We start from the raw sequence: 26649 nt of genomic DNA, 5'->3' as shown, positions 1-26649 counted from the left end.
GCCAGCCTCACCCACAGCAGTGGGGCCTCTCTGCATTTCTGTTTCCTTCATTTTAACAAAGGCCTGAGGGATGCCTGCCCAGCAGGCTGAGCCACCAAAGCTCTGGGGATCAGGGAGAACTAAGCAGAGGGAAAGGAGAGTGCTGACAGGGCAGAGGCTGGCAGCCTTCAGGGCTATAAAGGGCAGGGCCCCAGAGAAAGTGGCACCACATGGAGACCCAGGCTGTGCATCGAGAGCTGGGTGAGTAAAGTCCTGAGGGACGCTCGGGCCCTTCCTTCCTTTCTCCTGCAGACACATGCCCAGGAGGGGACCTCATTTTCATGCCGCCTGGTCAGAGCCTTCTAGGATGGCTGGAGAAGAGTGGGGAACTCTGCAGGGAGGCAGCCATCTCTTGCCACCCCAAAAGGAGTCACTAAGAAGGCTTTAATCACTACCCTCGCCATCACAGCCTGGGGGAGGCATGGGGCTGCAATAAATGACAGGCTCCTAGGGCATAGGGAGCAAGTGGAGGGGGCAGGAGCTTGGAAATGCCTATTCAGAAGTTCATACTGGAAAGATATGCCACAAAATTGACATGCATCAGCCCCTGGGTCCGATACTAGACAGAGGGAAGGGCCATGAATGGCACAGCTGCCTGTCTTCCTTCTTCCTTCCCTCCCTCCCTCCCCTTCTTCTCCCTCCTTATCCTTCCCTTCTTTATTCTTCCTACCATCTTTTCTGTCTACCTAATCTCTCTGAGACTCAGTATCCTCATCTGCAAAATGGGGACAATAATAGTACTTACCTCACAGGCTGGTTGTGAAGATTGCATGTATTCATGCATGCAGAGCATTTAGGACAGGGTCTGGCACAGAGTGAGCCCTTATTAGGCGTTAGCTATTATTGTCCTCTTTTCTTCCTCACTTTCCTTCAATAAGTTTTTTTCAACGGCACCCGTGCCCCCACACCCCCAACCTCCCAGTGCCCCAGCATGGACTCTGCTTGGTGCTGCAACTTGCACTCAGGAGACCCAGGCCCTCCATTGAGATGTTCACCAGGACATAGTCAATAGGAGCACAGATCAGTACTGTGACGAGCGCTAGAAATCAGGGAAGAAAGCAAGCCGCTGCGGGCTGGGGAGAGCAGCAAAGTCTCTCTGAGGAGCTGGGCAGGTTGAGAGACAGAGAAGTAGGAGGGGAATGGGAGCAGGGCCATGTACAGCCAGTCAGTCAGTTTGAGGGCTGTGAAGAGCTAGGTGAGGTTGAGACCACACACTGGTAATATGAGGGATCTGAACTAGATGGTTGCCAAGGAGTTTATATTAGGGCGTGAGACTGAGGCAATGCTGCCACCTGTAGGGGGTACCTGGAGGCTGGCAAGTGAACGAGAGCTACATTTATCAAGAGGTCATGATGCCTGTGCCATGCTTTACCTGCACTATTTCTTCTAATCCTTACAATAACTCTGCCATAGAAGCTTTACTGATGGAAGACAACAGACTCAACTAGTGAGAGGCAGAGTCAGACATCCCCCAAGTGCAACCAAAGTCTTTCTGCTGGACTTCAAGCCTCCTTTACCCCCCCTCTGTTCCAGCACCTCATCTCCATCCCAGACGCCATGTCATTGGTGTGTGTTCTGTCTTCCAGGAACCCTTCCAACCACCAAAATGGCTCAAACCAACCCCATGCCAGGGTCTGTGGGGCCATGGAAGGTAAGCCCTCCCCCATCACATGGAAAAGTTCATAGGGGAAGATCCAACCAAGGTCCAGATGCTTTTTCAGGAAGGATCGTTTAGGATGTCCCATTTGGACAGAAGGATGACCGTGGAAGCCCATGATGGGTGGGAGATAATACCTAGTTTTCTAGTTCAACTCCTCTCTGTGCCGCTAAAATCATCTTAAAGTTGAGCAGCCCAGAGTAGATTATGCCATTGAGAAACTGAGAGCCCAGAAGAGAGAGATTTGCCATGGGATCAAAAATAAGTTATAGGACCCAGGTCTTCTGACTCTTATCCTGAACTTGGTTGTGACTATTACCTGAAGTGGCTGATCCTCAGTCTGACCCTCTACCCTCTTCATTGGATCAACTTGAAGGCCAGTTCACAGCTTTGGGAGTTCGTTGTCCTCTAGCCAGGTTTAAGAATTCTCATTCAAAGCATGGAAAGGGTTCATTACAACTCTTTCTCTATACCTTAGGTTTCTATAGCACGTTTGGCTGGAGAACCTAAGTAATAATCCACAGGGAGCCCCTGGGCCTCCCAGAATCCTGGCCCCTGGGCCATATTTATGCAGGAAGCATAGTGAATAAGAGTCCTTGAGTCCTTGGTCTGTCTACTGGGCCAGTTATTGTTCCTAACAGACCATCCTATATAATAAAAGGCTAATATGCAAATCAACCAAACGGTGGAACTACTGGTCGCTATGATGCGCACTGACCTCCAGGGGGCAGACGCTCAATGCAGGAGCTGCCCCCAGTGGTCAGTGCACTCCCACAGGGGAGCGCCGCTCAGCTAGAAGCTGGGTTCCCGACTGGCAAGCACAGCAGCCGTGGCGGGAGCCTCTCCTGCCTCTGCAGCAGGCAGTGCTAAGGATGTCCTATTGCTGGCTTAAGCCATCAGTCAGACATCCCCCAAGTGCTCCCAGACTGCGAGAGGGCACAGGCTGGGCTGAGGGACCCCCCCAAGTGCATGAATTATCGTGCACCGGGCCTCTAGTTCCTATCATAAACCAATCCCCCACACCTTATCCTTATCCTGGGCATGTGAACACCACCAACTAGTGGCATTAATTCAAACCCCTTCCTATCCTGTCTACACTGGAAGAGACCTCATCAGGCATCCTGGACTACAGCAAATGATGGAAAACACAGGGTCACACATAAGTTACACTGTTGACCAGGACTCTTGTTTTTCCTGATGTACCACATGCTAGCTCTCTTTCCCATTCAATCTCATTTCAGATAACCATCTATGACCAGGAGAACTTCCAGGGCAAGAGGATGGAATTCGCTAGCTCCTGCCCAAATGTCTCTGAGCGCAGTTTTGATAATGTCCGATCTCTCAAGGTGGAATGTGGCGCGTGAGTATGGACCTCAGCAGAACCTCAGGCCCCTTATTGCCAGTCCCCTAAGACTTGGGGCCATAAAGGTGGGAATTGGGGAAGAAAAATGTTCCCCGGACTCTACAGGTGTAATTTAGTAACTCAAAGCTAGAAGGTACATGAGGTTTTTAGTGGCTTGGTACTAGATTTGTGAGGTATTAAAGAAATATATAGACCTAGCCAGTTTGGCTCAGTGGATAGAGCGTCGGCCTATGGACTAAAGGGAGGATTTGTTCCAGTCAAGGGCACATACCTGGGTTCGGGCTCCATCCTGGTCAGGAGTGCATGCCGAAGGCAACCATGGATGTGTCTCTCTCATATCAATGTTTCTCTCTCTGTCTCTCCCCCTACCTTCTACTCTCTCTAAAAATCAGTGGAAAAATATCCTTGGGTGAGGATTAGAAAGAGAGAGAGAGAGAGAGAGAGAGAAAGAAAGAAGAAAGAAAGATTATATATATATATATATATATATATATATAATATATATATATATATAAATATATATATATATAGTTAATGGGTTGAGGCAGTGACAGTAATCAGATCTATGCTTCTGGACCCCATAGGCTGCTACCTAGGATTCCTTTCACAACAGCCCCAGGACCCTTGAGTTTTTCTTGCCTGCAGAAAATAGAAAACAGCCAAGCTGCAGCCTCTTTACAACCAACTCCCCTCCTGTATGTCCCAGAGAGAGAGCAGACATCACTCATTTCTCTGTGTAAAAAGGAACTCAACCACAGCACTTGAGAGTCATGTTGGTTCATATTTAGTCATCCAGGAGTTTCTGGTTGATGGTTAATCTCTTTGGTGAGGAAGACCTTCTCTTGTTTTGTCTTCTGACGCTTGGCAGGATAGTCAAGGCCTTTATCATCAGTTTGAAAACACATAAGGAAAGGACTCTGATTTGGCCTAGGCCTGTGGTCGGCAAACTGCGGCTTGCGAGCCACATGCGGCTCTTTGGCCCCTTGAGGGTGGCTCTTCCTAAGCCTTAGGAGTACCCTAATTAAGTTAATAACAATGTACCTACCTATATAGTTTAAGTTTTAAAAATTTGGCTCTCAAAAGAAATTTCAGTTGTTGTACTGTTGATATTTGGCTCTGTTGACTAATGAGTTTGCTGACCACTGGTCTAGGCAGTTGCTCACAACCAAAATTGAGCTTTTTAACTTCTTAAAAGGAATAATACTTTAAGGTATTGTCAGTAACTGAAACCTGGTTGTGAAAATATGATCTGAGGGGTCTTATAAATAAGGTATGGGTATGCAACAGCAGGAGAAAGAACCCACGTAATCCACCAGTTGCCTGTTCAACCCTTTGCTTCCTTAGGAAGAAGCCAATAGGTTTGGCTGGAGCCAAAGCAATAGTCAGTCACTTTATCCTGAACCTGGAGCTCCAAGTAGAGAATAAGGTAACTAGGAAAGAAAGGAAATATAACTTTAGACTGACTTTGCTAATACACATTACTCAGGCGAGTGAAGTAGATCCTATCAGTGGATAATCCCAAAATAAATGTTACATTTATAAACCTGCTTAGTGCGGCTGCCAGCTCACATCCCACTTCATGTGATAAATGTATTCTTTTGTATGGCTTTGTTAGAATTGGCTTGATATTTTACTCCACTATTAACATCTAAAGCAAAAATGCCTTCTCCCTGAGGCCACGTAGACTCTGAACACCAGGAGCAAATGCCACTAATTGTCTTTGGCAGCTGGATTGGTTATGAGCATACCAGCTTCTGTGGGCAACAGTTTATCCTGGAGAGAGGAGAATACCCTCGCTGGGATGCCTGGAGTGGGAGCAATGCCTACCACATTGAGCGCCTCATGTCCTTCCGCCCCATCTGCTCAGCTGTGAGTCTCTGAAATTTTTACTTCTGTGCCTGTGGGGAATGGGGCAAGAGAGAGTGCATATGGATTGACACACATGTTACTTCTCATCAGTTATGCTGAAATGTGGCAGGAAGAAAGAGAAAAGGAAAAGAAGAAAAACCACTGGTCTCTCTGTTCTAAGTTTGCCATTTGATTTTTATTTACTAGATAATAATTTCATTAAGCTAAAAGTAAATGCCTTCCTATTTATAGGTGGCAGGAAGTGGATACTCAAGAGCCCAGATCTTCAAGTGCAGTGGGGTACTAGTAAGAGCCTTATAGTAAAAAAGTAAATCCTTAGCCAGTTAAAATTCAATCCGTATAACATTTTACCCAGAAACAGCGAAGTACTAACGTAACCTTTCAATAAGTGGGATAACTGAAGAAACAGATAAATTTTCCAGTGTCTTTTATCTTTGATTCATAACCTTCTGGTTTCTAATACTAAGCATTATTCAATTCTGCATCAGACTAGGATACTTCCCACTCTTCGGGAGTTCAAGTAGATGCAGGATAATCTTCAACCGTCTGTTGAAAATGATCCTTATATTGGGAAGAGTGAGACTGGGCTACAACCTTTCCAAATATTTGTCTATATCATGTGATTTTTTTTCTCATGATTTTAATTAATGATCTCACCTTAGTTTAAAATCCTACTGAAATTCAAGTAGTAAAGAAGGTAACCTAAAGTTATAGATCTAAAATATACTGCCTTATCTGGATGTTTGCATCTTACTTTAACTCTGCATTTTTCCTAAGTGTATACTCTGATGCGTTTTAAAAAATATGTACACCCAAGTAACCAATACCCTACTCAAATATAAAACAATTCCATCACCTCATAAAGTTCCCCGTGTCCCTTTCCAATCAATTGCTCCTCCCCAAGTTCTATCACCAGAGCTAATTTTGGCTGTTTTCGTACTTCATACAGGCTAGTCTTTGCATTAAGAAATGCTCGTGTAGTATTCACATCCCCTACTGGACTTTTAGATTATTTCCAACACCACGCACACACGTTTACTTTCCCTATTAATTTGTGGGGTCTTTTTCCACATTAGTGAATATTAATCCCTTGATTGGCTGTGTGTTGCAAGTGTTTTTTTCCCTGTTGTTATATTTTCATTAGTCTTTTGTTGTTTCAAAGTATAGTACCAGTTATTTATACATTGCAAATGTTACTAGAGGCCCGGTGCACGAAATTTGTGCAAAGGGGCTCAGCCCTCGCAGCCCTGGCTTTGTCTGGAAGGTTGTCCTGAAGGACGTCTGGAAGGCTGTTCAGCTGTCCGGTCTAATTAGCATATTATGCTTTTATTATTATAGATGGTATTAAACTGGATTAAACAGGATTATGGGTAAATTTTTTCGTATAAAAAACTGCCTGAAATATTTTGACCTCAATGATCATGTACTTCTTTGTGTAAACCAGCAGTGTTTTTTGAAAAATATGGTAATTACAAAATTAAGATAGCCATAACACTAGTACTAAACTTAAAAAAAAAATTTGGATTACAGAATCATAAGGAGTCCAAAATTACCATCTATGAAAAAGAAAACTTTATTGGACGCCAATGGGAGATCTGTGATGACTACCCCTCTTTGCAAGCCATGGGTTGGTTCAACAACGAAGTTGGTTCCATGAAGATACAATGTGGGGCGTAAGTGCAAAAACAGTGTTGGAGCACATTTCAAAGTAACTCTCGCAGCTGTAAATCTTGAGACTATTAACATAGCAGTGATTGTGTCTTATCAAATTTCATATATTGGCATCATATTGGTATGGCTGTAACAGTCTAGTTATTTACAATTTTGAACCTCAAAATCTTGGTACCAACTTCAGGTCAGTTTTTTTCTTTCCCTGAGACTCCCCTAGAGTCTGTGGAATCATTTGTTGATTACTCATACCTTTTTTCATGATCAAGGTTAATTTTTAATTAAGTATAGCCATTACTTACAAATGGCGCCTGACATTTTCTAGGCCTGAAAGTATTCCATACCAGTTGTGTTGAGGAAAGAGGCTGTTTTGAAGTATTGACCAGTTCCTAATTAGGTTTTAATAGGCCAATGTGCTTTTGGATTTTCTAGCTGGGTTTGCTACCAGTATCCTGGGTACCGTGGCTATCAGTATATCTTGGAATGTGACCATCATGGAGGAGACTATAAACACCGGAGAGAGTGGGGTTCTCATGCCCAGACTTCCCAGATTCAATCAATTCGCCGTATCCAACAGTAGTGGATTAGAAGCTCCAAGAGAATTCCTCAAGCGTGAGACAACCTTGCTAAGCAATCTAGAATGAGCTTTATGTTCTGCTCACAGACACTGCTTACAAATGTTAGCTGCTGAAATCCACAATAAATGTCATTTAAAAAATAAATTAACTAGTGTGCTTTATATAAATCACACTTAAATGGCTGCAAACTTTTAGAAACAAGTTTCTATAAAATCCCGGATTTCCTTCTGTGTCCTTGGAAGTCACTTACCAGCCCAACCACAATTATTCCCCATGTCAAATAACATTCAAGCATATAACCCAAACGTACCAGTCTATGCAGTGACAAACACACTTTTGGTAAATGTTTCTGCATATTTTCTCCTCATCCCCTACCCTAATAATGTTGATGTCAGCATTGATTTTTTTTCCAACTTGGTGACAAATCAATGCTAAACAAACTTAGGAAATTTCTTAAATAATGCATTAGTATATATTTCTACATAAAGTTATGAATAAATCCAGTCTTGGCAGCTTATTTTGGTTGCTTAATTGCTTAGCTCAATTTTGGTTTCATACTTTAAGGCTCAATGTCATGCAAAAAGGCAGGACAGCTGTCCTCACAGCTGATTTTTCAATAAACATGCCATTTTTAAGCACCTTAATAATCTGGATGATTTTTAAAAATGCCATGACGTAAGACCACAGTACATTTAAGACTTAAGTTTGTACATTTCATCTTTTGGAAATATATCATCAATGTCACAATATCAACTTAGTTTTCAGTAATTTTTGTTAATTAAAGCACACAAAATATAACACAAACACCTCAGAAAACTTTAAATTTTTTTTATTCAACCATGTACACTTATTGTCTCTCAATTGGATCTACAAAGTTCTCAAGTTTTTTTCTGATAAAATAAGTAAATCTTGGTATGGATGTAGAGTGTTTGTAATTTATATTTTTAAAACACTGAACATGAAGTAAGACATCAATAAAGGAAGATCATTACGTAACTGACACTTCTTCAGAATCCATATCAGAAACAGCTATGGCAAATACCTAAGCATTTAGCAAAAGGATAAATTTCTGGCCACTATTCTTTTACCTAGAAAAGGCCTATCTTTTTGACTGGGCAAAACAAACAGTGAAAACAAAAAAAAAGTCTTGAATTGGGAGAAGGAAAACATCCTCTAATATAACTGTAGTTCACTAATTATCCTTTCCCCCAGATTGAGGTAACTCAGCTCCTAAATGATGACGCACACAAGACTGAACATAAGTGAACTACTGACAGATGCTGAGAAGCCAGAGCCATCTAAGACGATGCTACACTCCTGCATTTATGCCTTCTGAGGCCATGCATTATCGGCCACCTTTTGAGTCTTGACTAGTAGACTTCGTTTCTGTCACTTTCAGTGATGATACAGAAGGGTTCTGCTGTGTTTTCAAAGTCAACAATAATACATCAAGAGCACACTTGATGACAGAGAAGTAACACTCTTCTATACATAGTTAAAAACTATAAAACAAGGATTTCTTTTGTATCTAGAAGCATGGGGAAAATACCATTAGTATTATCTTCTACTTAAACTTATTAGCCTCTTCTACAAAGGTCCTGGAGAGATTACAAAACAATCTTTTAAAAGATGACTGACAAAACCTGGCCAGTAAATCTACACAATCTTTTAAGTACACATACATGTGAAATAAAGCTATTTATTTAGTACATGCAGACTGCAGCAATTTAACCAAATTCTAAACTTGTTCTAATCAGCTTGGATAATTTTAAAAAGATACACATTATCTTTAAAACAACCTGTGCTTAGATATTTAAGCAAGATAATGATTCTAATTTCAAGTCAATCATTCATTAAGCCAAATTTATGCTAGTCATAAAGGTAATAGGTCATCCTACACCTTTAAACCAGGTTTAAGTCATAAAATTATCACAGAACTCCATGTGGCATAAGATCCTTCCTTCATTTCAATTTGAATTACTTCCCATTTTTATTTGATCAAATAAACCAAAAATTTCACTGAGGAAGTAAGAGCATCCAACAGTTTATACAACTGATAAAAATGCCCTGTTTCAAGAAAAGCCCTTTAGTAGATACAAGTCAAGCTCTCATTTCAAACTGAAGTTTACTAAAACAGGTGCCAGTTTTCCTCTCTTTTGCTTCTACTGATAAGCTAGCCCAGTACTATAATTTTGAGCCATGTTTCTAAAGACGGTGAAACTAAGGACAGCAAAGTAATAAGGATAAGTCACTTTGGGTAATGACACACAAATTAAAATTCAAAACATGTGCATAGCTTTATTCATCTACTTAGATCTAACCTTTTCATGGAGCTTCGGCAAAATTCGAGTGTGCAAAATGCATTTCTAAAACGTAATGCAAGCAAAGCTTTTCACATTTACACTGGCAAGAAATACAGAGAAACTAACAAGTCACATTAGGGAGAGTTTTTTTAATGACAAGAATTGCACAGTTCATTATTTTGAGACAATTGTTGCAGACATAAGTATTTAAATTTTTCTAAGCAAGGTGCTTTAACAGTAAAAAAATTTTAAAGTTGGAAAGAGCCAATAACTTGGATCATAGCTCACAAAGAATTCCAAATTAAAGCGGACTGTTATCTCCCTAGATTTTTCAAACAATGCTTTTTATAACACTTTTTTTTTTTTTTTAAATAACACTAAAGGAAACAGCAAGCTGAAACTTTTCAAAGCACACAAGAAATGGTGTCATCACATTACTCGAAGAAGGTGCTAAGGAAGGAGGGAAAGGGAGTGAAGAGTTCTTTTACTATTTCCCACTACAGAACAGCCACTAACAGACTAAGAACAAACAAAAGAAACAATAAAAGTAAATTAAATCACTTCCCCAGTTTATAAAATAGTTCCAGTTTGTGACAAGATCTATAACTTTAAACAGAGAGCACCAGTTGGGCGATAGAATGAGCATTTCATACTGCATAAAAATTAGTGAGGTGGTAAGAACCATCAACCATCTCAGGCATTACTACATGGCCTTTCCAATTTTATTTTTTAATACACATGCAAGGCACATTGATATAAAAATAGATCTCTGGCCAAGAAATATATTAAATAAGCAAATTAAAATTTGGCTTTGCAATATTGGCAACATCAAAATATAACCAGATAGCTTTGGACCACATATCTTTCTCATATTCCTCCACCCCATTTGGTGTTTTTTTCCTCCTATTTTGGGTTCAATCTTCAAGTTTGGGTATGTGCTTGAGAAATGACTTTTCTCTTGTCAAGTAGCATTCCTACTATACTTGTTTATCTTTGCCAAGTAAAAATATACTAGAGAAGCAGAATAGTTGGGAGTTCTAATTGATTTAATTAAACTAAATCGACTGGCACGGGGCAGCCTTATTTCTCTTCTGTATACAAACAAAAAAATTAAGTCCTCAGCTTATATAGTAGACATTTTCTTTCTAAAAGAGAAATCAGCAACAAACCGATACTACTCCCCTTAAGCCATTCTTCCTAAATCCTCCTTTTGAGGCAGAGAGAGGAAATAATAGAAACAAAACTAAGTTTAAAGGATTTTTCAGTAGTAGAAGACATTTTAAGGCCAAAAAGTGTAATACTAACAGAATTTTTCTTTTCCTACGTTATTGTCCTTCATAGGCCAATATCACAAAGTTAATTGTACTGATTCCCTCCCAAAGAGAATTTTAAAATTCATTCACTTTTGTTACTGGCTGTGCTACAGGAAAGGTATCAAAACAACCTAGAAAGGTATGGTATGTTGTAATGTAAAAAGTGCATCACATTTTTGATTTTCAGTTTCTCATAGCAGCAGCAGGATTAATCCGAGACAGATAAACAGTTGTATTTTCATTCTAAAAATGCAACATACCTAATGAAATGTATTCAAGATCATGAAAGGATCCTCCTCTTAAAGGATAAATGAAACAGACTAATAATAGACAAACAGGGGCAAACTAGAGGCATTCATTCATATTTACATATTAAAATCATTTTAACACCAAATCTTTATATCTAGCAAAAGAAATATTTTAAAAATAAAGCAGACATTACTAAAGCAGTATCCATTTTTGGAGCCTTTGTTTAGCACCTGAGGAAAAAGGGTATATGGAAAGCTATATAATTTACCTCAAGTTGGTTTATTGGTCTGTGGAGTAAAACTGATATACAATGAAAGGGATACTGCACTGGGAAAAAAACACATTTGTAACTATTTTAATAAGGCTGTAGAAAAGGGATACTGCAGTATTATAAAATGGCTTTAAAACTCTGGACATACACAATTGTATGGATAAATAGGGAAGTCTGAATCAGCAATCCCATCACATGTGAGGATGGCTGTTCCATAGGCTTCTAGCCAATAACTGCTGACACTCCCAGTAATGCAAAATCAACATACCACTCATGCTTCACTGGGTGTTTTTATTATGCATACAACTTGAAACACTATTTATTCATAAGACTCTTGAGTAGCAAAACTGTGAAGTTTAATTTAAAACACATTAAAGCACTGCTTTTGAGTGGAGCCAATGATTCATCATTTAAAAAACCAACATAGGGTGGTCCTGTTTTTCACATCTGAACAGATGTAAGTATATTAAAAAAAGAAACAACACATTTTATGATACTTAAAGCAAAAGCCCATCTTTTTCACCATAAAAGAATCCTGGTGCCTGTTAATTTCATTAATAAAAATAACATTAATATTAAGAACTGATAACCTATGTGTCTCTGCAAACTTTGAGCAGCTATACTTCTAGTCTTGTCCTTTGCCCATCCCCTTTAAACAAATATGTATACTTTGGGAAGTTAAGCAAATCCTACCCTTTCTTTTAAAATTCAGCAGTACTACCTAGGACTTAAGAGACAATGCTTGATTAGAATCTAATTCAACTGGTGCAGGCCAACAGACCTATTATAAAAACTATTGTCCAAATGTGTGTTTTTCCCACTATAGTGTCTGTTTTGCAGTTAGCATAGGTATACAAGAGGGATCATGTTATTTGAGAATATGGTCCAGTGGCATGACTACACTCATAATCCTTGTAAATGAGACTTTTAATCTATTTCTCTAAAGAAAGCCTTGAAAGAATGACTCCTTATTTAGTGGAATTTAGAATCAAGTGCAGTCCTCTTACAGATTTCTTTGCCTGTGGCCTTTTGGTATGTGACATACAATTTCACACTAAATGGCTTTTTCATGTTTGAAAAAGTGTACAGCAAAAGATAAACCATTATTAGATCCCTCTAATTAGGTTAGCAACAAACCTCATGACTAAGGATGAAACCACCACTGCTATGTACTGCTTTGTGAATAAACACATTTGTATTGTGGACAACATTCATAATTGAGGTTTGCAATACCTTCCCTAGAAACTGTTATTTGAAAAAAACAATGCAGCACTTCTTTCCTTTATAAAGCTTTTATAGATTCTGAGTGATGACTAGGTAAGCAGGTGATTAACAACAAAATTCTAAAATGGAATCTTTCCAGCCATTTATTTCAAGAAAAAAACTATTTGGCATTAACAAATTCCTAGTTATTTTCTATGGCCTCCTCAAAGGCAGAGGAGAAAGGGCTAACTACAGATGCTGTAAATACACTTTATGTGAAAGTTCATTACTAGGAGGTCAGAGGAAAGGCTATGCAATTATCTTCAGTTCAGCAAAGTGGGAGTGAATAAAGAGAAAGATAAACACCCTGTCTTTTGTGGGGAGGGGGAATTATTCAAGACATCTACAAGAGAGTGGTATGTGACACAAAAGCCTACAATCAAGACAGATTTAAAAAGAAATCTTCACCCATAATTAGTATCTTCATAGCTATTAAAAAAATAGGTCATGATTTCATTCTTAGTGCCATTTTTCAAACACTGCCCCTTAAAGGATTAAAACCACCTGACTTTATTCTGTAATGAAAACAAATGGCACAAAATAAATAGAAGTTCATTCTCTGAATACTAATGTCTTACACACACTTGTTTACTAACTTTTAATATCTCCTTCTTTCCCTCACACACACACAAGCAGTCCACACACACATACACACACACACACACCCCATTTGCAGTCTTTATAATGGAGGGATGTTAAAAATCCCCTCTAGACTGTATTTGGTTTATGCTACAGTACTAATACTCTGAGTTGAAGGAAAATTCTTTATACCAAACAATAACACATTAATGTTATTTAAATGTGCTAAATTAATCACAGCTGAAGTTTTTTTAGAAGCTTACACAAAAATAATGAGAAAACAGATCAACTCTTAAGATTTTTTTTTTTTTAATTAAGTGCTCTGTAAGGAATTGTGTGAGGACCTAAGGAGAAAGATTGCGACAAGTAGAGAGTTAAGTATTATCAAACAGCACAAAGGAAATTTGTCCCAAAGTCCTGCTTGTACCTAAGCAATTAAGTCCATTAACCCAATGCCCCCAAAATACTGACAGTTAATATGATGGGGCACTAGGGTTACCAGAAGGTTAAGAGATATTTCTAACTATATACCTCTAACCATATACTCAAGGAAATTTCAGTGAAATCAAAGTGAAATGTTGCATTGTCTCATTTAGATGTGAGACTCTGAAAAACCTTTGGACAAACAGAGAAGGGATACATTCTCTTTTTGGCTTCTCTAAACATGGAGGCCTGAGGGATATGGAAGGGAAGTAGGAAAGCAACAACTTTCTAGAAATATTTTATAAGTGTTGCTTCTAAATTTAAAAGCCCAATTCAGATGGGGGCTGGTTTGGGATTTTTTTTTTCTTTTTAAATGTGTATTAATTCAACCTCTGTATGTCACAAACCCAGAAAGTTTCCTGTGAGTTGTGACAAAAGAGCTTTAAAATTCCAGGCAAGCAAAATGGAAATTTTTAAAAAAAAGGAAGGGGACATGGGAGGGTGGGGGTGGAATCTGGCCCTAAGGCGACAAGTGGTTACACAAGGCAATTGAACACACAGCAGAACTTTAAAACCTGTAAAACAAACTGGAGCCTTTTTTCCTTTAATCAACCTTATATAGTTTTTAAAAAAAACTTTTTGAAAATTTTTATTAAAAAAAGAACACAAAAACACAGACTTCTTTCACTTCATTGCATTTCCAGTTTGTTCAATGCTTTAAAGCTCAAGGATGCTTCTGCTTTCAATTGTACATGGGCTTGAAGCATCCTAGCTTTTGGCAAGCAGGCAGGAGACTCAACAAAAATCAAAATGGGAACAAGGCAGACTAAATGCAGGGCACATCTGTAAACATATTATACATTTAAAAATTACAATATCAGTAAAAGTGATACAGTTTACAGGTGAAATGAAACTATCTGAAACTGGCCTATCACAAGTTTCTGAACCTGGACTGATACAATAAGTTATTATATATATATATGTATATATGTACACACACACACACATATATATATATACACACACACACTTACATATATATATATATATTATGTATAAAAAGTTTTGTTTACATCAAGTGGAATTGGCAATCCATGCTTATACTTTTAAAATCTAAGCAGGGCAGAAATCCAGACTATAAAGATATTTATTCTATGTTGAGTCCAATAGCTTCTTTCAAAAACTACTTGTTAAAAGCCTCAAATAGTCAACAAAACAAGAAAACTCATCCATACTACAGTCGCTCAAAACTGGACATTTCTTAAGCAACAGGGTTGAGCAAAAGTAGCTGCTTTCTCCCTGAACACCCCAGGGTATCCAGTCTACTTTTATTAGAAGACTACACCTCTCTATAGAAATGCCCTGCTATTTTAACCTGTATCTGACATACATGGATATACTAATTTCTGTGTGTGTAATGTGATGCTATATCAGGCCAGAGAACTTGTTTTTATGCCACTAACATCACCCAATCTTAAATTGGACCCTTTGTTTCTGCACACACAAAAAAAACTTATTTTAGCATGCTATATACAAGCTGCAGTGCAACAAGATGGCAATGTGATAAGACAGGGTCAATGCTCTTCTCTGCCCAAAAGAAAATTTCCAGAGTTTCACATTATTTTCCTTAAAAAACCCATTTTGCTCTAGTAATAAAATATATTTATTAAGATATAATTAGAAAGCTAATAAGCTCAGAAGTATAATTTGCATGAAAACACATCTCCTATTGGCAGGGTTTATTATCTCCTCTCTGGCTAAAAACATTAAAAGTTTTAGTTTTCATGGAATTTTTTCTTCCCTTTAGGATATTTCTGAGAAATTAAAAGAATTTACAAAAAGGTACAGAAGTTTCTCTTTAGATGTTTGATGAAAAACAAGGAAAACAGCACATTTAGTGTTAGTGACAGAGAGCAAGTCTGGAGCACCTACAGTTGAAAAGCAGAATATATTTTTGCTCCCACTTATATAATTACATTAAAAGATGGGCACAGGAGTATTTTTTTATATTAAATATCTAAAGCCAATTGTTTGTTATGTTACTTTTCTTTAAATGACACTCATGGATTCTTCACTTGTTAAAGTCCAATATGTAACTAAAGCCAAGTGAACTATGTACCACCAACTATTCCAGAACTGTAAAACTTCAATGCCCTCCCCTAACCCCACCCAACAAAAAAATAAAAGAAAGAAAATATTTCCTCAACACCCCACAGAGGCTGCTTAACTCCTGGCAAGACATGCAAATCATACTCGCTAAAAAAATACACTCCTGCAAACTTCAAGGCATTTATCCAGCATTCTTGCAGGGCTCAAAGCATAACCAAAAGATTAAGGGAGGAGTGGGAGAAAATGTTGACTCATTCTGGGTTCCCTGTGATTAGTGTATCACTTTAGTCACAGATTAAGATACAGAGATCTCTTAAGTGGATCTGCTTTTCCAGTGGGTCATTTGTTGCCCAATTGATGACAGCAGGAACTTTAGAACCACAAGTCTGTATTCATTAATTACTTGCATTCACACTTAAAAACAAAAACTAACATAAGAAAAAAGAAAAAAAACTATTCAGTACCGGAGATTAAATAACCATGTGTTGTCTCTTGAAATAAAGTTGATTCCTTAAGAAGTCTAATTACTTTCAGTTGCCTTTTTTTAAATAACTATATATATATATATATATATGTATATATATATATTTGTATATATTATCCTGTGATTCTACTTATGGTTCCTCTGCTGCGTTGAAGATCTAGGAGCATAAAAGCCTTGTGTCCCCCATGAACAGTGGCTCTAATGCTGCAGAAAGGTTACAAATAGGCAGTCTGGTCCTTCATTGATCTGGACTATCCATGGCTTCATTGTAAGTGATTATCCTTTTGGGATCTGGAGGGAAGGTTAAAAAAGAAATACATAAATAAAAATAAGGTTTGGAATCCTCAAATGGCCATGTTCCAATAACAAATCCAAAATAAACATCATCATTTAAACTGCACCTCCTTTTAATGAAAATACAATTTAAAGACCATTTCCTATTTGTATTAACACGTGCATGATCCATTTTTCTCTGCCTAATAGCTCAGCATCCTAATGGATTCCAGCAACAGAGTTGTCAAGCCAATGCAAACCTCAACTCTTACATATGAGAGTCGAGCTCACTAACAAGGGATTTCTTTATGTGTTTTTCCTGATTATAAAAGTAGTATATTGGAAAAAAGCAGGCCAAAACAAACAAAAATCGTAAATTGTCAATAACCCAATACTAAAATTCTTGGATTTCTTTTCTTTTGTTCACAGAATAATGAAGTCAAATTTTATTTTAACCAATGTGGATTGTCTATAGTTAGAAATTGTTCAAGCAACACCTACCACCAAAAACTTCAAGATAAGCTGGTTGCGTCCTAATCATAACTTATTTCTTCCTTTTATTTCCCATAGCACAACTAGCCTTTTTTCTCAAAAACAGCAAAAGTCTATGGATCTGCTGGGTTCAAAGTATAAAACAGTCAGAATATGTCTGGCCAAGATGCCAGTGTTATTTTAAATTCCTATTATATAGCTGTATGCCCCCCTCTTTTGAGAGACAATGATTTTATTACATATTATTTCTACCTATCACAAGAACTTTTTATAAAAAAGTATATATGCTTTAATAAAAAATAGAAAACAATAAAACTTGTCACCTAATGGGAAAGTATAAAGACCTGAAAATAATACCGAAAAACTCAAGTTCCCCTCATCTTAAGATAGAGCCAATCTAATAATTTAGTCCAGAGATAATATTCTTTCTAGGACTTCAAAGGCCATCCACTAGCATCCTGCCCTGAAGATAATGCTCATTCTAAACAACTTTCGTACCGCTCACGAGTTTTCTCGTGTTTCGCGCGCCATCTATTAAGGACCGCTCACGAGTTTTCTCGTTTTTCACGCCATGGAAAAAGGAGCGAATCTAGATACTTATGTAAATTTTGTTTGGTCCCTCTTCATAGAGGAAAATGTTTTACGCAGTACCATACGTTAAAAAAGTACTAGGAACTTTAATTGTTTAATTGTTTTTGTAAATAAAAATGTTATAATTATTGAAAAACGACACCTAAAGTGCATTATGATGATTTAAATAACGTGCAGTTTGCCCGAAAACGTGAAGTCCCTGGCGTATGTCTTAGAGATTTCTATGCAGTACGAAAGGTGTTAATAGTTAATAGTCATTTTACAGTAAAAAGAGAGGTCTACCTCTCTTTTTGCAGGATATATTTTCTTGTCTACCCTTTTTTCATATGTGTTTGAATATAAAGATACACAGAAAGTATTTCAAAATAGTTTAAGAGATTGCTAGTTATCTTTAGGCTATAGCTGTTTTAAGACCAAAAAGACCTGGCCTAAGAATAAGAGCGAGTTGGAAGAAGGAGCAGTATTAGGAAATCAGAGAAACCTATATTCTAGTCCTGCCACTTTCTAGCTTATACAGTAACCTCTCTGGGCCTCAGTTTCTTAATCTGTCCTAAGAAAATCTGACGTCCTTCAAGTTCTGAAATTCTAGGAATTTCACATTCATCTGAAAGTGAGATACAATTCAGTTACAGGGTTCTGAAGGCCCAAACCTATTAGTGACTAGTTCTCTATACTTTATTTTATAACTACCATATCTTAATATATTTGGAAAGAAGGCACATACTAATTAGGATAACCAATTCCAATTTTCTGAAAATTTTAAATAATCCAGATATGGATTATCTAGTCCCTGTCCTCCTGCTATTCATATCTTGTTTATGGGGATGAAAGAAGCTAATTTGCTATTCTCTCAATTTCTAACCATCTTTTCAGGAAATATACAGCCCAAATAAGGTTTCTAAAACAGCAAATATGTTTTTGAACTATGAATTTCAGTTCTTAGGCTACCACACAAGTACAGATAAAGACTGACCATTAGTAGAAACACTTATTCATGTTGGTTTCCTAGATTAAAAATATTTATGGTCTGTCTTATTTTCATAATCAGGAGCAAAAGAAAATATTTATGTTCTTTACCTAGCAGATAAAGAGTACTTAATATATTCTTTCCCTTAGTGTTACCCAATCCTTAGCAGTCTTGATATGGTTGCTAGTGCCTTCTGACTACAGTTATCAAATAACTCAAAATACAAAATCTTAATTATTTGGTAGACCATTATTCATGTTATTCACATTACAAAATAAAGTATAGTAAATAGTGATTAGTACTAACATTTCTGATAACCTAAACATTCTTACCTTGCTTCTGTAAATTCCAAACAGATTCCATTTCTGCAAAGGAAAAAAAAAATTATTTTATACACTAAGTTTTGCAGAGCACTTTAAAGTTATGCTGAACTCTAAAAACCTACACTGGTGATTGCTGGCTGGAGGTAGGGTTGAAATAGCACAGTTCTATGGAGCTCAGACAAAACAACTCATATTTTTCTATATTCTTAAGAATGTCATTCAGACTGCCTTAAGTATTAATTACAGGAAGTTAATTATCTAAAAATCAAACTGCTAAGAGAAGTATTTTGTCTACATAAATAGCAAAGATATGTAGAAGCATGCTTAAAATATTTGTTGTAATAGCTCATTGTTATTGTTTTAAAAAGTTATTTTTTGGCAACCCATCACCCCTCAACAAGGTCCCCAAATCTTCATAATGAAACATTTATTAAAGTGATTAAGCTTAGTGCTTAAAATGCCTTATTAAAATTTTACTTAAATTTTGCTATAAGCAAATGGTTCTATTTTTTAAGCCACACCCACTTATTTTAACCCTTATGGCCAAAATGCCTATCCATAGCCATTTATTAATAACACAATCTTTATTTGCTCCAATTCCATTCAAATGTGATTATCTACAATGTGATTACTTTGGTATCTTACAATAAGGGAAATATACACACAACCAAACTTTAGTGACATACAGAAAGAAGGCAAAAGCTCTACCTGGGAGGCATACTAGAAAGCTTCACCAAGGGGATATTTGAAGTATTGATGAATAAGAGTAGATGAGCCCTAGCCAGTTTGGCTCGGTGGATAGAGCGTGGGCCTGCTCATGTTATCAAATAACCAAAGGATCCTGGGTATGATTCCAACCAAGGGCATGTACCTTGGTTGTAGGCTCCTCCCAGGCCCGGACCCAGGCCTAGTTGGGGCTTGTGCAAGAGGCAACCAATCGATGTCATGTCATTGTTCCTCTCTGTCTTTCCCTCCCTCTTCCACTCTTTCTAAAAAGATCAATGGGCCCTAACCGGTTTGGCTCAGTGGATAGAGTGTCGGCCTGTGGACTGAAGGGTCACAGGTTCGATTCTGGCCAAGGGCATGTACCTTGGTTGCGGGCACATCCCCAGTGGGAGGTGTACAGGAGGCAGCTGATCGATGTTTCTCTCTCATTGATGTTTCTAACTCTCTATCCCCTCTCTCCCTTTCTCTCTGTAAAAAATCAATAAAATATATTTTTTAAAAAAAGATCAATGGGAAAATATCCTTGGGTGAGGATTAACAAAACAAAAAAAAAATAAGAGTAGATGACTATTACACAAGAATCAAAAAGAATTGGACCTTGAAAGAAAATACTATACTAGCAGATTAATAGAAACAAAAACTACTTAGAAACAGGAGTGAGCTATAACTAATACTGGGAATAAGTGCTCTTCCTGTGACCATACAACTACCATTTTTAAAAGACAAAAGGTGATTTTAAGCTCTATAACTGAATTCTGTGTAATTGTTTTTTATTTTCATCAGCAACCAATTATAGTAAAGCAAAACAAAACTGAAGCTCACTAAGATAGGATATATCTGGACATGGATTACAGTTACGATACAACATAATCCTTTTCCATGGCTAAAATAGGTGCATAGAGTCTAAAAATTATTTTTTGTTTTATGAATATGGATGGTGTTAGGGCATGGGGAGGAGAATCACACTCTCCCTGCCTGACTGCCCACACTACCCCCGTCCCAATCAAACTCACCTCTAAAAAACTGATACTTTTTGAAAATTTGTCAGAATTGAATATTTGGAACAAATAGGTTAATTATTCCAATGATCAAATTATCCAGATAAAAGCCCATTAAAAGTATTACAACAGCCCTAACTGCTTTGGCTCAGTGGATAGAGCAGTGATGGCAAACCTTTTGAGCTCGGCATGTCAGCATTTTGAAAAACCCTAACTTAACTCTGGTGCTGTGTCACATATAGAAATTTTTTGATATTTGCAACCATAGTAAAACAAAGACATATTTTTGATATTTATTTTATATATTTAAATGCCATTTAACAAAGAAAAATCAACCAAAAAAATGAGACGCGTGTCATAGGTTCGCCATCACTGGGATAGAGTGTTGGCCTGCAGACTGAAGGGTCCCGGGTTCAATTCTGGTCAAGGGCACATGCCCAGGTTTCGGGCTTGATCCCCAGTGGGGACCGTGCAGGAGGCAGCCAATCAATGATTCTCTCTCATCATTGATGTTTCTCTCTCTCTCCTTCTCCCTTCCTCTCTAAAATCAATAAAAAATATATATTTTTAAAAGTATTACAACAATTCTCTTATTTAACAAAGACTGGGAAATAATGCACTGATCGTCATTTGGTTCAAGAGTTTAGCTGGATGCTATTGCCTTTAAACTGCTGGGTAGATGCCCATCCTTTCCTACGAGGCCTAAGAAGGGGAGAGAATTGTAACCAATCTAATCTGGAAAAAAAGAAGATACATCACAAAGGGAATTCTGGTCATGGTGTTCATATTTATGACTCCAAAATAATTTATAATTTATAATTCCATTAGTTTCAGACATTCAGGAATAGCACTGTTATCCTACAAATTTCTGTGTTTCAGAATGGCTTATCTTAAGAAACACCTTTCTTTGGTTGACGTGACTACAAAAAGATTAATCCAATACAACCAACATTTTTTCTTTTAGTGAAAGTACAGAAATCTCACATTTTACAACAAATAAATTCCTGAGTTCTGTATACAGGTTATTTGATGCTCATTATTGTAAGTTTGCTTAATGCAAAGATAAATCTACATTTAGTTACATATTGAGGAAGAAAAGTAACAATCAAACTTTTCATTTTAGCCACCTATGCTATAACAACCTTTTTTGAGGGGTAGGAGCGAAGGTGGACTACACTCGAGTCATAGTAGCAACCATACTACTTTAAAACAAAGCAAACAAATTTTTATTTTTTTGTTGTTTTTTTGTTTTGTTTTCATGCCCTTGACTGGAATCGAACCTGGGACCCTTCAGTCCGCAGGCCAATGCTCTATCCACTGAGCCAAACCAGTCAGGGCAAAGTAAACAAATTTTAGAATGAAAGTAACTACAGTTGACCCTTGGAACAACATGGGGATTAGGGACACCAACTCCCTGTGCAGTCAAAAATCTGAGTATAACGTTTGACTCCCCAAAAACTTAAGTTGTCCCTTGGTTACTTCCCTCAACTTCATAACTTAAGCTTATAAAATCTGAGGGTTAAATTTTAGCTTCTACAAATTCCTTACAAGCTACCTTTCAGACTAATACCAAAGTAAATTCATTACTGCACTCATAAAGCAGACTTAATGAGAAATCAAGTGCCCAGTATGGATGCTAAAATGGCAATTCATTGGGGAAAAAAGGATCTTATGCCATCTTGTTATATATATGCCTATGTCTCTAAGAGAAGAAAAAGACATCCCTCCCCCAAATCTAGGCAATATAACCAGGGCTGAAACCAAAATCAAATCTGCAGGTAATGAGATTAGGGGAAAAGTAAGGTTATTATTAAAATATTAATAATCTCTAATATTAAAGGTATTTTCTAAGATTATTAGCTGTGAAGAAATCATGGAGCAATTGCTATAAAATGCAGTAAAGATGAAAAGTATTGTGCTAAAAGGAGAAAACTTAATATTCAGATAAATCCTTCTGTAAACAAATGTCTAAACTGTATACATAGTCATCCCGTAGATAGTATTAATCAGTTCCTCCTGCCCTTATCCAACCTAAACACTTTAAAATATTTATTCTAAGATAAATAAAACTGTTATTTTTCTGCCTGGACTGTTCCAGGAGTCTAACGGACCTACTTCTAGTCACCAGAAAAAAGGTTTCCAATCTACCCTACAAATTGGTGTCACATTAATCTCTCTGAAAACGGATCTACAAGTCAGTCAACTGCTTAATACCAACTCACTTGAGTATAATGTGTTAGGACCTGTGGACAAAAAGGGGCCACATGCTAACCTGACTAGCTCAGGGAAGGCCTGTATGGTGGCCTTACAAACTCTAGAGACCTAAAGTAACCACAAAGGATGGTCTGAAATTAAAACTTTTTAACTAAAAGCAGTTTATGGCAGGTAGTCATGTCCTAGGCTAGATTCTTCCCTAACAAAAGTCAATCTTTACCTTAACTAAGCCTGTCTGTTGTCTTTTACACCTATGATAACATTATCACTGGAATGTCAGGGTAACTTGTAACTCCCTTTCTCTGGACCCCTCAGGGCAAGAGGGAGACCACAAATTCCTTTATTGTTATCATTTTAATATAGTTGACTGTTAACTATCCTGTACCCACCTATGTAAAAGAGGCATGTGTCTTATTTTTCTTTTTATCTAATCCCAGAGGTTTCCCAGCTTTGCTATTCTCCCACCTCCCTAATTTACCACCAATGGATTTCTTGTAACCCACTTATGTCTCCTTTGATTGTAATGCATAAAACAAGGTGAAAAAACCGCCATTCTCGAGGAGCATTATCCCAATTGAGATTCTGCTTCCCGGCAATTGTGGACAGTTTGGCTCAAATAAACTCAAAAGAATTCTTTGCAGATTTGAATGTGTTTTTTCCCCCATTAACAGACCAAACAAATAAAAATCAGGAAACCCACGCTTAAAAATGATAAATGATTTGCCCAAGTATCTGTCTTCTGTCATTTAAATTACTTCCATTCCACCAGTCTATCTTCCAGACATTCAAATGAAAACTTACCTTCCTTCTCTTTTAGAGCCACTCAGCACATCCTAACTGGATGGATCCAGTCTAATATTTACATTTACTCATAATTCTCTTCCAACTTTTGTATTCTTTATCTTCCTCTTTTCTGTATTTCCATATCAAAAATGTTACCTATCAAAACCCAGTTTAAAGCCATTGCCTCCATGAAAACATATCATACATTTACTCTTTCTACTTTCACTCCATTAAATTCTCTTCCTCCACTAAAATCTCCTAGCTATTTGTATCCTTCTTATGACATTTAAAATCTTACCATATAAACTTATTGTTTTCTCCTCTACTTGATTAAATTCTTTAAAGGAAAATACCCTGTCAAAGTCTTCCATAACTAAGCAAAGTACTTTGCCTACGGTAGGTACATCATAAGGGAAAACACACACACAAATTATTGCACAACTCCTCAGTAGTAGAGAAAACAGTGGCGAATAGTACAGATAAGTATGACAGAGGGAAAAAAAAAAGAAAAACAGCATTTTAAATGCTTGATATCCTTCAGTGCATTCTTAGCCAGGTAAAAGAAATCAATCTGGTTTAAATTAACACTGACCAAACACACATCTCACATCCATCTACCATATTTCAACGGACTTGGCTTCAAATGACTTAGACCATTTCAAAACCAAAGATTTGCGTTAGGCCCGGCCGCAATAGCTCAGTGATTGAGTGTTGACCTATGAACCCTCAGATCTTGGTTCAATTTCCAGTCAGGGCATATTGCCTGGGTTGCAGGCTCAATCCCCTGTGTGGGCGTGTAGGAGGCAGCCAATCAAAGATTCTCTCTCGCCCTGGCTGGTTTGGCTCAGTGGATAGAGCATCAGCCCGCGGACTGAAGGGTCCCAGGTTCGATTCCAGCCAAGGGCACATGCCTGGGTTTCAGGCTTTATCCCCAATGGGGGATATGCAGGAGGCAGCCAATCAATGATTCTTTCTCATTATTGATGTTTCTATCTCTCTTTCCCTCTCCCTTCCTTTCTGAAATCAATAAAGATATATATTTTAAAAAAAAAAAAGATTCTCTCTCATCACTGATGTCTCTCTCCCTCCCTCTCTGAAATAAAAAACATTATATATATATATATATATATATATATATATATATATATATATATAAAATTCACCTTAGAAAGCTAGGATCTAATGTTATAAGCCATTGACAACAAATCAAAGAATTCTGCTAAACAGAATTCTGAGTAACTACTTTGAAGGAGACAACAGATGTATGTTCATTAAAGGTTGATACTCTAACATACTCAAAGTATTTAGTAAAATGTTATACCTGGAATTTGCTTTTAAAAACCCCTATCAAAAAAAGTGTGAAGGTAGATAGTTGAAACAAGAATGACAATGCTTTTTTAAATGTCCAAACTAGATGCTGGGTACACTGGAGTTCATTATATTGACTCCATGTTTGTGTATACTTAAACTTTTTCATAATTAATTTAAAAAGACATCACTTCAGCCCTAGCTGGTTTGGCTCAGTGGATGGGGCGTCCGCCTGCGGACTGAAGGGTCCCAGGTTTGATTCTGGTCAAGGGCACATGCCTGGGTTGCAGGCTCCATCTCTGGTGGGGGGGCATGCAGAAGGCTCTCTCTCATCATAGATGTTCAACTTTCTCTCTCCCTCTTCCTCTCCCTCTCTTAACTCAATAAAAAGTTTAAAACATTTAAAAAAAGGGATATCACTTCATTAAAATTTTGCCTCTTGAGTATCACTTTAGATAAACAGGAAAAGAGGACATACCTCTCACCTTAAATACTGGTACTGCTATGTAATAGTACTATATGCCCCCAGATAATACAAAAATTAGCAGTCTTATTTCTTTTAAAAAGTTAACATATGTAAAAAATTAAAGGAAAAATCCCCCAAACGAGAATTCCCATCAATCCCTTTATGTCTTAATGTATCCTCATATAAATATCCTCATCTGTACTAAGCATTCAGATTTTTAATAATCGGAAGTACTTCTAAGGCTGCAAGTAATAAATCTAAGACATGTATCATTACTACTGAATTGACATAAAGCACCCTCCTACCTACTACTTCCAAATAAAGTTGTTGACGGGCTTATTTTTAAAGTTAGGAGGTATACACAAAACTTCCAATTCTAAGCCTAACTTCAACTCACTTAGTACTAGACTACTTTTGAGCATTTGAAGACTACATTAAAGGACCAAGAAAATAATACAGATGCTCACCCTGGCCGGTTTGCTCAGTGGTTAGAGGACTGGCCTGCACACCAAAGGGTCTTGGGTTTGATTGCCAGTCAAGGGCACATTCCTCAGTTCCTCAGTTGCAGGCTTGGTCCCTATCTGGTGTGTGTGTGAAGCAACCAATGGAAACATCAATGGTTCTCTCTCTCTTTCTCCATTCCCCTTTCCCCCCTCACTTCCACTATCTAAAAGCAATAGAAAAACATTGGCAGGAATTCAAAGAACCTGCCACTTTGGGATCTAATTGAACAGAATATTGCTTATCATTATAGGGGGGAAAACAGTCTTTACCAATTTAATCTCAATAATGTCCAACTACAAAAATCAAAACTGCCTACTTTACTAAAGCAAATCTTTCAATAACACCAGCTAAACTAAATATAACTGCATCCATATAGGGACATTTAGTTTATCTAAATACCATTAATTTCATATTCAGTTAGCCTATCTATAGGGAAAATACGAATACCTAGAAATAAATAGGAGTTAAAACCCGCATTTTAAAAGGCCTGCAGTTCTTTATAACAAAAATCACACAAACCCACCAACTAAACACCTAATGAAACAACTTATCCCAGAATCTTTTGCAAGTTGTGGGAGATAACATAACCAGATATCCTCTCAGCCTCACACAATGACCACCAGTACAAAATACTTAGGTAGATTTTCCCAGTAATGGTCTCTAAAAAGGGCAGATGGCACAGAAAATAACAGTAAAAACATATTAACTCCCCTGGCAGAATTTAACTTATAATTAACCACATCTTAAGAAACTGAACATATTTTTTCCCTTGACTTTCCTAAAAACATACAGCTCCTGGTTAACTTATTAAATTGATTTGAGAGAGAGGAAGGGAA

General features: G+C 37.4%; 2 protein-coding genes across 2 annotated transcripts in view; one reads left to right on the top strand and one right to left on the bottom strand.

The window, feature by feature from the left end:
• The first annotated feature begins 209 nt into the window (after positions 1 to 209).
• Positions 210 to 7176, top strand: CRYBA1 (crystallin beta A1). The gene is made up of 6 exons (XM_070394245.1): positions 210 to 240; positions 1626 to 1690; positions 2938 to 3056; positions 4787 to 4928; positions 6459 to 6601; positions 7029 to 7176. Exons 1-6 carry the CDS (start codon positions 210 to 212, stop codon positions 7174 to 7176), a joined length of 648 nt encoding a protein of 215 aa, XP_070250346.1.
• An 818-nt stretch (positions 7177 to 7994) lies between these two features.
• NUFIP2 (nuclear FMR1 interacting protein 2) overlaps positions 7995 to 26649 on the bottom strand; it is a 30439-nt gene continuing 11784 nt past the window's right edge. The window contains exons 3-4 of the mRNA XM_070394858.1: positions 18824 to 18856; positions 7995 to 16459 (exon numbers count right to left, since the gene is read on the bottom strand). Coding sequence (XP_070250959.1) covers positions 16407 to 16459; positions 18824 to 18856 — 86 coding nt within the window. The 3' untranslated portion in view covers positions 7995 to 16406. The remainder of the gene's footprint in view (positions 16460 to 18823; positions 18857 to 26649) is intronic.

Source organism: Myotis yumanensis, unplaced genomic scaffold (genome assembly GCF_028538775.1).
Source record: "Myotis yumanensis isolate MYYU_CA2020_CCGP unplaced genomic scaffold, mMyoYum1.0.hap1 SCAF_16, whole genome shotgun sequence".
Taxonomy (NCBI): Eukaryota; Metazoa; Chordata; class Mammalia; order Chiroptera; family Vespertilionidae; genus Myotis; species Myotis yumanensis.
Note: the sequence above shows the minus strand (reverse complement) of the source record. Positions and strands in the feature narration are given on the sequence as shown.